Source organism: Thermobia domestica, chromosome 11, assembly GCF_964235325.1.
Source record: "Thermobia domestica chromosome 11, izTheDome1.hap1.1, whole genome shotgun sequence".
NCBI classification, from domain to species: Eukaryota; Metazoa; Arthropoda; class Insecta; order Zygentoma; family Lepismatidae; genus Thermobia; species Thermobia domestica.
The window spans coordinates 74,747,637-74,763,132 of NC_137464.1; the positions used below are offsets into that span (position 1 = coordinate 74,747,637).

The 15,496-nt window shown below is 34.3% G+C and overlaps 1 protein-coding gene across 2 annotated transcripts in view; it reads left to right on the top strand.

Moving 5' to 3' along the window:
- Polr2H (DNA-directed RNA polymerases I, II, and III subunit Rpb8) overlaps positions 1 to 15,496 on the top strand; it is a 630,556-nt gene that overhangs the window by 526,823 nt on the left and 88,237 nt on the right. For both annotated transcript variants that reach the window (XM_081730608.1, XM_081730609.1), the window contains exon 3: positions 6,332 to 6,509. In XM_081730608.1, the coding sequence (XP_081586734.1) occupies positions 6,332 to 6,509 (178 nt within the window). The remainder of the gene's footprint in view (positions 1 to 6,331; positions 6,510 to 15,496) is intronic.

The window sequence follows — 15,496 nt, forward strand, 5'->3', positions numbered from 1 at the left end:
TTATTTTATTTTATTTTTGCAGTAGGTAGCTAGAGCAATATAATCGGTCTAGTTCGTTAGTGTAGATAATCTGTTAATATTTTAACGAATAACTGCGACTTTAACTGTTGGTATGTAAGCCCGTATCCCGTACATTTAAGCAAATAGATATCTAGAGCGATTGTCTTGTCCAAGTTCGTTAACGGAGTTAAATCGTTAGCATAATAACGAATAACGCAACTTTAACAGTCGCAATGTATCGCTCATATCTCATGCATGTAAGCGAATTTTTAAATACTGTTTTGACCGAGTTCATTAGTGAACATTTTAACGAGCAATGGTGGTTGTCTATGTCCTATACATTTAAATATTACTATTATTGTTATTATTAGTAGTAGTAATAATAATTATTGTAGTAGTACTGCATACAGTATATACTATCAACAGAACTGCATATAGTATCAACATAAAATGATTACAGGCAAATCCACCACAAATTTGCCATGAAAACGAGGAATTATAAACAAATACAGTAAATAAATACCTGAAAATCGTAAGAAGGTTAGACTTGAAGTAATGTTACAGAATGATTGGATTTTGCATATTCAGTAAATAGCTATCACAGATGCAGGTTTTACGTTATCAAGCTATAAAAAAAGATACATGCAGTGAGCAAAAAAAAAAAAAAAAAAGTAATAGTCTCAAAGCGCACACAGCATAGATCGGCACATAATTACATTAAAGAACAAAAATACACTATCGTGTCATACTTACGTATATTCGTCTATATGTAACATCAAAAAATAAACGTATAAGAAAGTGAAATATCGTTTTTCTTTTTACGGGTCAGGATAAGTTAGAGGTAAATCATATTTAGTGCCAAAAAAGTATTCATCTGAAACAGTACGTCCTTCTTGAATATTGTTCGCGAAGTAACAGGAAAGTTAGTTCATTGCCAAGGAAGTTGCAGGAGGTAATACGGCGAAAAGGAGATGCACAAAGTGTTGGAAAGTTGAGAAACAACGTAAGAACATTGCAGCCGAATAATATTTCTTTGCAGACGAATACTTTTTTGCGTAAAATATATTCAGTTCATTTTAATTTGTTCTATTCCGTTGGATTAGACAGTGTAATAACTTAATATCTATGTTTGTGCTATATACATAGTATAAATAAATATGTCACTAGCCATTGCTGTTATTTTTTTAGTTCAGTGCAAACTAAATGCGTACGAACTACAACCATGACTACACTTCCCTTGCTCCTATATGTAAGTAATGTATGTATATAACTAAGCATTACAGTACCATTCTTTTTAACATTACAGTAGTAAGAATGTCATAGCAAGTAGATTCCATCTGGAAGGGAAAGAATTATATAAGTAAAATATATATTCGTCATTATAGTACAGAGTATTATGACGGTAACGAATCTCTTGAAATGAGAAAGGTGAAAAAGATTAAATGTTACAGATGCTGGTCTTCTGTGAAGACTCCAAGACAAAAGAATGGTGAATAGTTTGGCATTAATTATTGCCTTGAGGTAGCGGAAGTTGGCGAAGTGCTCCCCTCCTCCCCAAGAGTTCTAAACAAATCGAAGGTCATGGAATTGTACTTGCACAATGTCAAATCATTATGGCAACCCAGTGCAATGCACAAAACATTGACTTGGTATGTATGTGTGCGTGTGTGTGTGTGATCGAGGCCTTGAAAGTAAAGAGTGAAGGGGCAGTTGAACTTACTAACGGGTCATGGCCAAAAGCATGGACAACAGGTAAAGTGCCTGTTGATACATCGATTCGAAATAGTACAGTGAGGCAAATAATGAGAAAATCAGGTTGGGGATATTAAACGTTGAACAAGGTTTTGCATTTGCTTTTTCCCACGATCAAGAAAGCATTGTTCTGTTTGTTACTTCTTGTTTTTCTTTTATTTTGATTGATTGATTAGAATTGAGTATACAACTTCGGTACTGAAAAGGAACAAAGTAAGGTAAACTGAACTCCGCGCTAATAAAACACTGAACTGTTTCGAAATTCTAAAACTTACAATTCCATTAACTCTCTTAACCCCTTCAATATTTTATATTTACATAAGAACTGAATTTTACTGTTTTACAAAAATGATTTAATATAAACTCAATCGTTTAAAATATGTAACGTATTAGTATACACATACGCGTAGTGTCCACACATGTTACTTCAAAATTGCTATACAAATTTGTAGATGTAATATTTACAATAATTTTGTAAACTTTTTCAATTACTCAGTTTAAAAGCTACAGCGTAGTTAATATACTTCTCAAATTCTCGGAAGTGGTGAAGGGCGAACAAGATAATGGGTTGAAAACGCCTGCAGTAAGAGTTGTTGACGAGAAAAGTGAGTTGGTAGATCACTACATCGTTAACGAGAAAGATTTATTGTATGAAATGAGTACGATTAAGAACAGAAATTAAAATACAGAATATTCGCACTTTAGCATTTTTGCATTTTAACCATGATATAGTACATAATTTTTCGAAGTAAAGCTCTGGTATGTTAGTATTCACATCTCGACTAAAAATTGTTAAAGATCACTTTTTACACTATATTGTGTTTCAGTTCCATTTACTTCAAAAACACAGGTTTGTTTGCAACAGTACAGTGTTGTACAGAAATAGGGGAAAAAATTGAGAATTGTGGCGTTAGCGCTAGCCAAACCATAGATTGTGACTGATACATTAACCCTTTCGAGATGTGGTGATCATATAACCTCTTAACGTGTCTATAGTACTAGCCAGAGTAGAGGGCAAACTTGATCCTAATTTCTTACGATATGAAGTATTTATAAATCGTAAAAAATAAATAAAAATGGAATAATAAAGATAAACCATTTACAGTGAAGAGTTTGGTAAAGGTTCGCACAAGATGTTGAATAATTCATTTAGTGGAATCTATGCAGTGAAATTGACTTTCGTATGTAAGTGGCTGGAATAGAAAGATAAAGAAATTGAGTTATTATTATTATTATTATTATTATTATTATTATTATATGTAAGCTCATCTTTTCTGCGTCTATTACTGTATTAAAAAAAAAAAGGAAACTATTTTTCATTTGGCTGCTTGTAAAAGGAGAAAATATCAGCAATTATATACACTGCTGATGGTCAGGGTGAAGTAGAAATGGGTTTGAGAGCCGTCCTTTCGCAATTCGATTAATATGATATGGGAAGATACAGTGATATCTGCTGCACGTTGTATTAAATACTGCAATGCAAGCAAAGAGAGAAAATACCAGTTGTTACTTTCGTTCACGCTAAAAATGTCGATGTGCTTGAGGACAATGGCTCAGTGGTATAGCGTGTTGTGTTCATGGGTTTTCTCGAAATTCTCCCATTTCGTCTCACATTCTCAGTTTACCACTTCCTCCATGATCTTTCAGTTGTAATGATTACTTCTTTACACTGAAGGACACCCCTTATAGATTTTACTAAATAATAATTCTATTTTTTATGTATTTGTATAGTAAACTACAATCCTTAAAGGATTGACAAATCCCCTCCCCGTCTTTGATGTCTGTCGAAAAAACAACTAGGAGAAAATAGTCAAAAAGTTCTTCCTACTAACACCTAAAAAAAACTATATGTGAATTGATTTTTTAATCAATGTTCATATTGAGATTGATATTAAATATCAAATTCTCAGAAGCATAATTCGTTAACCCAGGGTTTCGGGACGGCACAAAAGGGTTAGAATCTCGTGATTATTGACGACTTCTGAGTGTTGTGAAAATTTTTGTTCTGTAATGCAAGGATTTCAGATCCTTTTAGGATCGCACTCACTTAAATATTTAATCCAACATATTGTTCTGGGCTTTAATATTATTATTTATGGTAGATCTAGTAGTAGTAATAGCAACATACGCCATAGTCACAGTATTTTCGATAAGCGTGGCATTTAATTTTGTTAGGGAAACAGTCTATTTTCATTCTGAGATAGGTCTTTAAATACAGCTAACAAAAAGGTAAAACTGCAAAGTGACCATATATTATTCCTGTTTATAGCTTTCACATATATTGTGAAACTTATATTGTGTTCTTAGTTTATGTTGAAAACGTTCAACTGTGATAAATATACAGCAGTCCAACGTAATTAAACATATATATATATATATATATATACGATTAGGGTAGTGTACTGTATAGCCCATATTTTCGTACTAACATTAATATTTAAAACCTAAATTTAACAACTGTATTCTGGATAATTAAGAAAATTAGTTTGCCCTATTAGCGGAATTTTTACGCACATAAGCTTAAGTAGCACAGGTACTCACACAAGACATGTTTCCTCCCTGACCATGTCTATAAATGAGTGAGCAGCTATTTTTACTTTTGAATTCATGAAGTGGCTCATAGTTACATAACATCATTTTTCTTCGTTTCTTCTTTGAGGATATCGTGCCTTTGTACAGCATTTAATACGTTTGATCACGCGACGTTCATTATAGCTCTGAAATGTCCTTGGAGCTCCAAACATTGGCTGAAGTCGGAAATTGTGCGTTTGCTTCAAATTACGATACATAGATTCATATATAGAAACTATTAGTGTATTGTGTTTCTTTTTTCTTTTTTTTTTTTCCTATTTTTGTAAGAGGGGAACAAAGTGGCTTGTTTTGTTTGAAACTTCAATTTGTAGTTGATGAGAGAAATTGTCTGTGAAGCAAAATGATGAGTTCGTTATGAATATTACATGTTAACAGTATGAATATCATGATTTGTAAATGATAGACTTATATTAAACTTCTTAAGCTTTCACAATGGATATCGGTGCCTTGGCATGCTTCTAGGTAGCTGTAAAGAAGAGGCCGCAAGCTATTTCGAATTTTCAAAATACGTCTCCCAAGGGAAGGAGTTCAAGACCTTATGCTAAAAAGAGTATTTCAGCAGCCTCTCACCTTAGGGTGGTGGAAATTGATATATAAAACCTTTTCATTAAAAAATCATTGGACACTTGTCCAGTGTTTTCGAAACTTCCGCTTCTAAGGTAGAGGAGGAATTTCTATACTGTAATTTGTATTCATAAAATAGCAAAAGTACTATTTAAAATGCATTTTGCGTATCCTAAGGGGCGAGAATTTAAATTGTTTCAAAAGGAATAACAGCCGCACCGCTTGAAATGAACTTCTGAACATATTTCGCGTTTGGATGGTGATGGTTTTTCTGTCATTTCATTTTGATTCAAATACACATCCTAAGGAGAGAAGCTTCAAATATAGCTTTCAAATATTGTCCATAAACCTGATTGTGTGCTCCCTCGTGCCTATATAGTTAGCACTCATGCCTTCAACCTGAGAACCTCTTGATTCGATTCCCGGTAAGGGCTTGTATGGTTCGGCACAATTGTTTCCATCTAAGTTAGTCTGTGTAGTCTCAGTTTAAAATAGCATTTTAAAGTATTGTTGCTGTTATACTATTAAAAGTAAAAAAAGAAAAATATATTAAAAACTGCGACAAAACATTTAAAATACATATTGCAAAATATTTTATTCCATATTGTACTCAAATATATTATGCACATTCACTTTCGTTCCACTTCCAAACTTGATGCCATCAACAGATTTTGTAAGAAAAATAGAACAGTCTATCCACACCACTTTTTGCGAACGTTCCCGGATTTGATTTCCGGTGGGGGGACACAGTCGAAAAGGTGTAACAGCTTTGTCAGGCCAGCCGTCCGGAGTGAGGTTTTCATTCACATCAGGCAAATGCACAGATGGTACCTAAGATCCAGGCCACTTCCTTCCTTCTCCCTTCCCGGATAGTGCACTCGCCGAGGGATGTCATTCCTCATACGCAAGGGCGATCATGTTGTAGTTTCCAGGGGGGCAAGTATAAGCGACATTTCAAATGTCTCAAATTTTGCTGTAACTATTCTTAAAAATCTATTGAGTTTTCGATCTTCCGAAGTACAATTTCCTCTAGAGGGGGCGAGCGCCCCGCCTTGACCCCCTGATGGGCGCCCTTGCTCATACGTGATGAACTTAAGGTCACAGTTGCCTTTAATGCCGAGAAGAATGTGTAAATAAATAAATCACACTACCCTTTGACATTATCGAAAGAAAAGCTTTGCACATTTGTTTCCAAGGTTTATTCTTAGTGTGCAGTAGAGCACTTGCCCGTTTCAAAGTAAACTTCTCGACTGATACTTGTAACAATATAATTTTTGAAATATTTTTAATGCGTGTGTTATTTTCAGTGAGACTATTGTATTCAATTTATTATTTGAATATCTAACCAACATAACATTTGTTTCTAATCATATTATTAGATAGATCGTTTATTCAGTGATTAACCATTTTGTTTGTATTACAGGCGACAAATTTCGCCTCGTTTTGGCTACCACCCTCCGTGAAGATGGTTACCCAGATAGTGGTGATTGGAATCCTTTAGACACCGAGGGATCGAGAGCTGACAGCTTCGAATATGTGATGTACGGCAAGATATACATGATCGAAGGAGAGGATAGCTCCAGTGAAACCTCAACCCGATTGTAAGTACTTAACAGTAGTGTAGGATAGGTTATTTGTCGAAACTATTTATAATGTATCTTTAAAGCGTTTTTGACAAAGCATAAGCAAAGCGTTTTTGACAAAGAAACTATATTTCACGATTTTATACACGTCTTGTATTATTCATATATTATTATTTTACTTAAATCTCTATATTGAGATACATAAAGATCTAAGCGAAATTTCATATACGAATGATGATATGTATAATAATGGAGGATAACTCGTGAATTTTAAGGTGGTTGTATGTATATAGCGGTAAGTATAAATTATGGTTCATTCGTAACCGAACGATTCTTCATTATACAGTACCTAGTATAACCCCATATTACACTTTCTGTACTGTTAACTGAGCTGTCTTAAGAACATGTCGCATTTTTTTTTCCTAACTTTAAATATCCTCGCGTGAGCTGTATTGAACAAGGCATCTATGGAGGACATAATTTACATTTGAATCGCCAGCGAGGCTTCTTGGAATCAATATGAAAAGAAAAAGAAACTTAGCGATTCATATTGTTCAATCGTGAATGTCGTTCATGTGAATTAACACCAATTCAACGAAACATTCACTCACTTGGAATAAATTATAAATGAAAATATCTGATACATATATAAATTTTTGGGAATGATGTTTCGCGACAAGACTTCTTTGCATTCACAGAATATGAATTACAGTAATTTTGCTAAACATGAGTATGGCTACATTGCCTTTGTAAGATCAGGAAAAAGGAAATATAGATTACGAATGCGTCAGGTGGTGGCTGTGTGCTGTTGATGATAATTAAGAGTAAGATAGTTTTACGCACTAACATTTCCACACAAACAAATGGGAAGATCAGTTTTTATGTTTGAGGCGTCAAAGGTTTTGCTGTAACATGTGGTGAAACTAAAGGAAGTGGCGGCAACCTCTCATTAGTAGCTGCTTGACTCCAAAGGATGTTGGAGGGCGTTCCTTGTCGTTAGCAGAATTAGTGTTTCTCTCTTTGCTGAGTAACTATGTTCGAATTTGATAAAGTAGTTAGAATTATTATGCTTTCTGTTCGCCATTATGAAATCAGCTTTAAAAATGGTATACAATACGAAAACATGCCTTAAAGGCATTTCATATTAGTTGAATACCCTTGAAAGATGTTACCCAGTAGTCATGGAGTAGGCGGATCAGCTGAAGAAGAAACAGCTGATAAGAAATCATAATAAGATGTACTCTCACGTCACACTTCGATGTGTAGTCTCATAATAAATCTGTAACTGTACCAACTTCGTAATGTTGGATACTATTTGCGAAAGATTTAATGTTTTCATTTATTGCTTATTTTCTGTTCAAAACTATTCGTGTGTTACATTTGATACTAAAAACAAATGGCGTACACATAATGCCATCAAGGGGGAAGGTGGTTCAAGCACCCAAATGTATAGTTTCAGGACAGGCGTGATTTTTTTTTTTTCATGGAACTTACATCTTTTCATAACATCTTGTAGAAAGGTGTGGAGTCGCGTACACCGCTGCTAAAATGTTAATGTTTAATAACACAAGTCATTTCCTTATTACGTCCGTTTACATTCTTTGGGTTTCCTTATTTCGTAAGTAAATATTCACTTTCTACAGTTCCCCGAATGTAATTAAAATACACAGGAGAAAAGTCGAGACTGAAATTTTGGTACTTGAATGTACTGAACGTTACAGACAGACAGGAGATTTTTACAGAACTTAAGACCGTTCCAGAACTTGTGAACAGTGCAATAGATATACAAGAATATCAAATTTGTAATTAGCAATTAAATTATTTCAAATTTATTCTTGGGTGTTAATTTACTATATTTATTTATTTTGACTGAGTTTAGTCATCTAACTTTAATATAATCCTTATACTGAAGCGTTTACATACCTATGTATACTTCTCACATATTTACTTTATTTTTCCGTTTAGTTACTACTAGTTCTTCCAAACTTTCGGCCTTCTGTATACTATCGTTTAAAATAATGCTTGATTGAAAGCTCTTAATTTGTTACTTGCCCTAATAATAAACAAAAAATCACGTTCATGTTTAGTATCAATATTATCGACTTTCGAAAGTTGAAACAATACAGATTAAGTTGTAATTAAATCGTCACACTACATTACTGTAGAAATACACAAATATATATCAATGCTCAAATTTAAAATGCTTAGGCTTTTGTCCCATTTTGAAATAATTGAAACAATGCACTCTTTAAGTTGAATTAAATCGTCAAAATAGTTTTAAATCTTGCAAATCGCCTGCCCGCTAGCGACATCTATTGGGATCAGGCAGGTAGGGACTGACACTTATTAGCTTGAATGTGTACTATAAGAAATTAACGTTGCTCTCAAAATGTCTTTGTATTGTAAGTAGTATTCCGTTATTCACAATGTTTGTAGTACAAGCAATACTACTATTACAGAGAATTCATCAGAATAGTGTCAATATTTAATATATTACTGAAATACTTTATTGACAACAGCAATATAAAGCATAATACATGTGTGTTAATATAAACTATAGATATACGTACGTGTTAACTTATCAGGACATATATAGACATTAGACAATATTTACCTCAAATTTTGGAGCAGGCCGCAGTGGCTCAGTGGTAGAGTGTTCACCTCTGGTGCATGGAGTTCTTGGTTCGATCCCAACTAGCGCCAAGTGAACTTTGTGGTGGACAAACACGATGTGTATGGATTTCCTCGGGGTTCTCTCGTTTCCTCCCACATTCTTCATTCTATCATTTCTCATCAACGTCTCCTTTACCCTAGCGAACATAATCGTGGGACGTTAAGTAAATTCTTTGACAAATTATACCAATTTCGAAGAAAATATTGTAAAATGTAGGGTTAACTGTATCATCTGATGGATAGGTTGAATCCTATCATGTACTGTGTCTGTAGTCACTTTCAACTGAATACTCTGTAAGTTTACTGCTCCCGTTCACAATAAATAGCACAGAAAGAGCAAAGAGCAGACGGGAAACAGCATTGATAAAGCAAATGATAACAGGAATATAAGAACGAAGATGTTACTCACAGTGATGCTCCCTGCTCAGTAAACCACACAGAGGGGGAAAGAAGTGGGCTCGTGGGCAACTTGACTTTGATAGAAGACAGTGGTATCAGGCAGACAGGAAGTTTTGTAATGTAGTAGATGGCTTTGTAGGCATACTGCTCGTGTATCCATGACTGTTCGTAGTCCTCGTACACTGCCAATACTTGAGTTATTCGTTCCCCTCCTTTCCTCATTGCGCTTCTGCCTGGTTTTCTCAGATTGTGAAAGCTCGCTTCTACATCATCGGCCTGTTGGAAATGACTGCCGTAGTCAATATTTTGCAGATGCTAGATGCACCATTCTTGGATCCATGATACTTATACACTGCTCACACTCGTTTTTTCCATTCCCCTATCTCGTTCTTTTCGTCTCTTCTCTTTTGCTGTAGTTATTTGTTCACAGTAGCTTCTCATGTAAGAGCGTGTTCATACATGGACAAGTCGAAAATTACTGCTCCAATGCTACATTTTGAAAAGAAAATTGTTTGGTGTTAAACAGGAATATTATCCATATCCGAAATCAATATGTTCATCGTGGAAACACATTAATAAGTTCGTAACATCTCTAGTAAGAACGAAAGCAGTATTTATCAATGTTCGATATTAAGAAGAAATTTCTGTCTTTGACAAGATAGGTATATATCTTTGATCTATCTTTGATAGTCCTGGTAACCTATCCACCACTTTAAACAAAAATAACGCTGGTATGTGAAAAAACAAGTGTGGGAATTAGTTTTCTGCAAGGAAGTTAATAAGACAGGACATGATTTCTCACTCTTAATAGGTCCAGTCCTTTCAGCAATCCGGAAAATTTAATAATTAGAATTCAATAATTCCTGTATTAAGTTATTCAAATATGTTCTTAAATTAGTCTGCCTTGGAACAGAATGAAAGTTCAGGATACCCATTTTGAAGATTTCTGTCATTGGCTGCAATTTCTACTTAACTTCTGACTTTTGTCAGGAACTAAATGATCTGAGCAATTTAGGTATAGTTGACCAAATCTTAATTAAACTTTGAACGAGGTCACTTGTTTAAAAAAAAAAAAATGTAGAAATAGAATTGAAGAAGAAATCATCATAGGTATGACTGTCATTATTCAACAGTGATTTAGGTTATCAAATTCGTTTTATGAGTAACACAATTGAATGTTAATACAACAGTTAAGTATATCCTCCACCAGATTTATGACAAGTGCTATATCACTACGAGTTTATTTGGATTTTAGTTTGCCATATCAAAGTGAGATCCTGTGTGAAGTTACGTGGTTTAAATATAAGTTGTCAAAATTAGTCATTTAATAGTGATGTTGGGAATATAAGAATTTCGAAACATGATTGCTCTTTATATATATATATATATATATATATATATATATATATATATAATATAGTTCGCAGTTTCTCGTAATCTGGCAGATGCCACCACATGCTATTGTGGGCAATAATGTGCGTTCCTGCTTCTTCATCTTTCACATATACCGTAATTCATCTAAACTGGAAGTCTCGCAAGAAATCGGAACTCTTCTTACGGACATCGTAGTCAACTACTTTAACCTCGTTTTCTTCCTTCCTAGGTGAAACATCAACAAACGCTTAACATGTTTTTAATTATTTTAAATAAAAATTTCAAATACCAAATTGTGTGTCTCTAATCTTAAGGAATTCCCCCTACACAAATGCACCATTTCTACAAAATGTAATGTCAGTGTTATCTAATTGAAATTTCACACTTGGAAGATGTAGCGCTTATGACGTGCAAAATGAAAAGGGGGCGGGGTGATGGCTCAGTATAGAACCTTCGCCTCTGGTGCATGGGGTCCTGGGTTCGATCCCAGCTGGCGCCAAGTAAACTTTGTGGCGGACAAACAGTGTGCGTGGGTTTTCTTGAGGTTCTTCTGTTTCCTTCCACTTGCTTCAATCCATCATTTTCATTCGTTTCGCATCATCACCGACTCCTTTAGCCTAGTCGGCATAAGCGTGGGACGTAAAACTTGAAAATTTCATTTCATTTCAAAAATAAAAAACAGAAACTTATTCGCAATAAACTTGTACATTTTATTCTTAATAATATAACCAATGGCAACAATCTTGTTAAAGCATACAATAATAATTTGTTAAAATAATAGTAATAAGCATCTTACTCCTTGTATTGAAACATCGCACTCTTTGTATTTGCCTTTGTTTATTCTTCAATTAAAAAAAAATCATTTATTTATTTGAAAGTTTTTCATCTTATTAGCCCTTTCGGCACAAGGACTCATTATGAGGTCAACCTTTTTGTTCTTTTTTGGCATAAAATAATACCGTATTTCCTGTAACTCGTTGAACAAAAGATTTTTTTCGTTCGTTTTGCAAACCCATGGTCATTTCTTTACCACACCAGACCGCAACATGAAGTTTCGTGTGTAGTTTTCTGTTGTTTTATGTTCCAGGTTAATGTCCGGTTGGGAAGGCGACAGTAATCGATTTCATCTGTAAAACAGTGGTTATAAAAAAAATAAAGTAAAATGTATATACGGGTGCTGCACACGTGTATGACCTTTTTTTTCGTGTGTGTGTGTGTGTGTGTGTGTGATTTGTAGCTTCATTACGTTTCTACCCTAAAGTCAGAATGGATCTGTTCCATTTGGGTACAAACTAATATTTAAATACGGTTCTTTTTCTTTCTTCTCATTTTTGTTGTATATTTCATGTCCTTAGGGAAGAAGAGGGCTGTTGGTATTTTCTGACAAGCAGTACCGAGCATGCAGTGAAATACTTATACACATATATTTTTCTCTTTTAATTAATAATTCTAGAGCAGAGGAACATGTACTGTGAGGGAGGATTTTGAGCTTGAGCTAAGCAGTAGCAATTGTAAGAAAACGAAAGGAATAGTATATGTAGGAACATTTTTTTTTCCTACTGCGAAATTGGATATATTTTTTCCCTCCTATTCCGAAATTGGATCATTCCTCCTTCCAGGAGGTCAAGTTAAAAATCTATTTAATTGAACTGCTGTTGGTACTAGTATTGTTAAAATTATTCGAATACTGAAAACGAAAATCCAGATATTCGAATAACAGAAGTAAAATCATTCGAATTGAACAATTATTCGAATAACGAATATTGGAGGAATCCATTAATTTTAACAGCACTAGTTGGAACTCACTTCGGAAGGGCAAACTGTACCATGATGGTAACAGTTTTCTTATTTTGTACAAGCTATGTTGCGTATTTGTGTTACTGAGTTAAGTGTAAAGATAAAAGCTGTTCATTACATTGTCTTATCTGAAACGTATCATGTTAGTCCTGCTTTGAAAAGCGATGGAAGTTATTCAGAGTACGTGGGTGTCAAACCTTGTTGAATTATTCAATTTTATTTTGTAACCGTTGTTACCATCTTTAGAAATATAAGTGATTATTATCACATGACGTACTATTATTAACTGAGTGTCAGACAGTGCTAGGGCAAGACCGCAGTTTTCATTAGGGAGTTATTTGCCATGGCTGACCCTGCAGCATGAGAAGAGTTGTAAAATACGATTGTATCTAATGATAAATATCTTTGTTGACACAATAACTAATTTAATCTGTAAATTCGTGGCTGCAGAAACGAAGGCCACATGGTAATTCATGGGTTATGTTAGTTACAATTCCTGGATTATTAAGGGAAAACTTTCGACAAAGCAGAAAACGATACCGACCTACTGCAAGTTAAACCGAGAAACCTTATCTGAAGGCTGGAAATACTGAATGCAAATTTCTACAAACTACAGTAACAATACATTTTTTTTGCGAATATTATTTCCACTGTATTTGTCATTACAAATGAATGTACTTATTTACACGTTGCTCAGCGGTGCTACTAAAGGACTATATTTCCAACATCTAATTGCTTGTTGAACTTCATGACATTCGCAATGTTTTCACTGTGTCTACCAATAGACATGCGTAGTACGTAAAGGTATTGCGTTTTGCACGCTGAAAATACACTATTGGGGTAAGTAAGCTATCATGAAAAGTGCCGTCAGGATCCATATGGACATAAGGCACTAAGGAAAACAGAATCTGTAGAACTTCAAGTTGTTGTTTGTTCAAACCGTATAACTGAGAGATTCACCCTTTTAATGATGGGTTGGTGTGATATTTTTCTATTTCATGCGTGAACTACACTTTACAAGAGTTACAAAATAAATAAATAAATAAACATTATTATTTATTTAAAAAAATGAACATTGACATTCATTTTCTTGTGTCTCAGAAACAATGCATTAAATAATTCCAAGACGTTGTCCCCTTGAATACGAATGTGTTTTTCAATCGTAAAAAATGAGTTTGAGAAATAATGTAGATTATCTCGTTATGAAAGTAAGCAATTTAATCCATTAATGAAGTGAAAATAAAAACACAGTCTTCTATTTACATACTTATTGAAACCTTCCTTATTGCAGTTACGTATTTTAACTTTATCAACTCATTTATAAGAGTAGCATTTGTCAGTAAGTTCTATATAGCAGACGAGTGCATCTGTTTTTAAATACGTAGGAAGCAAAATTGAAAGTTTCATCAATTATCTGTAAATTAGCAAATATGTTTTGTTGAAACTCTAATAACCTGTGTAGATAGTTGTAGGCACAGTTGTACAGTTAGGCTGAAAAATCGACGCATATACAGTGTCACTTGATTATTTCTAACTTGTGCTTGATAGATTTTAGAATCCTTCTTTATGATGAATTCTAGAAAGATTATCACGAACAATACTGGGCTTGTGTTTGCTTTAGTATTTCTCCATTGTAAATAAGATGCTTAGATTTTTGTGCATATGATTTGTCACTGCTGCTGGTACAACTTGTTAGGTTGCGTTTTAGTACCGTCTGTTAGCGTTTTTAGCTTTCAATTAGGATTTAGTTTGTGAGATGTTTGTGCGCATTTATGTTGAGTATGGAATTTTTCGTAGAGTTTTCTGTGCGTGTATTGTACGTACATATTTCATCCTCAACTATTTTCCCTAATCTAGATAAACAGTATAAGTACTTTTCATCTATAAATTCTGCAATTCTACTTTAGTATATGCTTTTATATTTACCTTATTACGTCTTCAGACTGTTTTGGGTTTCCGTAATACCGGGAGTTTTATTTAATACTGTACTAGTGTGCAAGTCAAGAAAGCTACCGAGTAAAATGTATAATACCGTTTAATTGGTAGGATTATTTTTGGAGTCCATTTTTAGACTATATGAAGTGTACGCTTGTAGAATTAGAAACGCAGATCTTAACATAGAATCCCACCGGGAATCAAATCCGGGTCTTTCGATTCAAATTCGAATATATTAACCGTTTAGCTCAGGAACACTCAGCAATGATGATGTATTACAATGAACAAAAATGGTAAGAAAGTAAATAAGTAGCGTGAAACTATAGTAGTATTTGGTTTATGTATAGAAGTTTAGTAGTATACTTAAAAGACACCTAGGAGGGGCCATGGTGGCTCGGTAGAGCGCTTACCTCTGGGGTCCGGGGTCCCTGGTTCGATCCACGGCCAAGTAAGTTTGTGGTAGACAACATCGTGCCCGTAGGTTTTCCCTGGGTACTCCCATTCTCTCATTCCTCCAATCTTACCATCGTTCACTTGCTTTAATCGTCATCCGCTGTGAGCCTAAAGGACATAATCGTGGGTCATAAAACTGAAAGATTTCATTTTCAGGACACCTAGTCAGATGAAATAGGTAAACTCGAAAACTTAAAATATAACCTGGTATTCCAATTGAAAGCTTGAGTAAGAAAGTAGTTTACACTATTTCTGTATTACTGTATTTCGTTTCGCTGCCTATACGTAATGGGATATAGTCTGTGTATGACTGACTTGTTACATTGATAGTGTAATAAGTGTGTACATTGCGTTGAAGGGTTCCCATTTGTAGA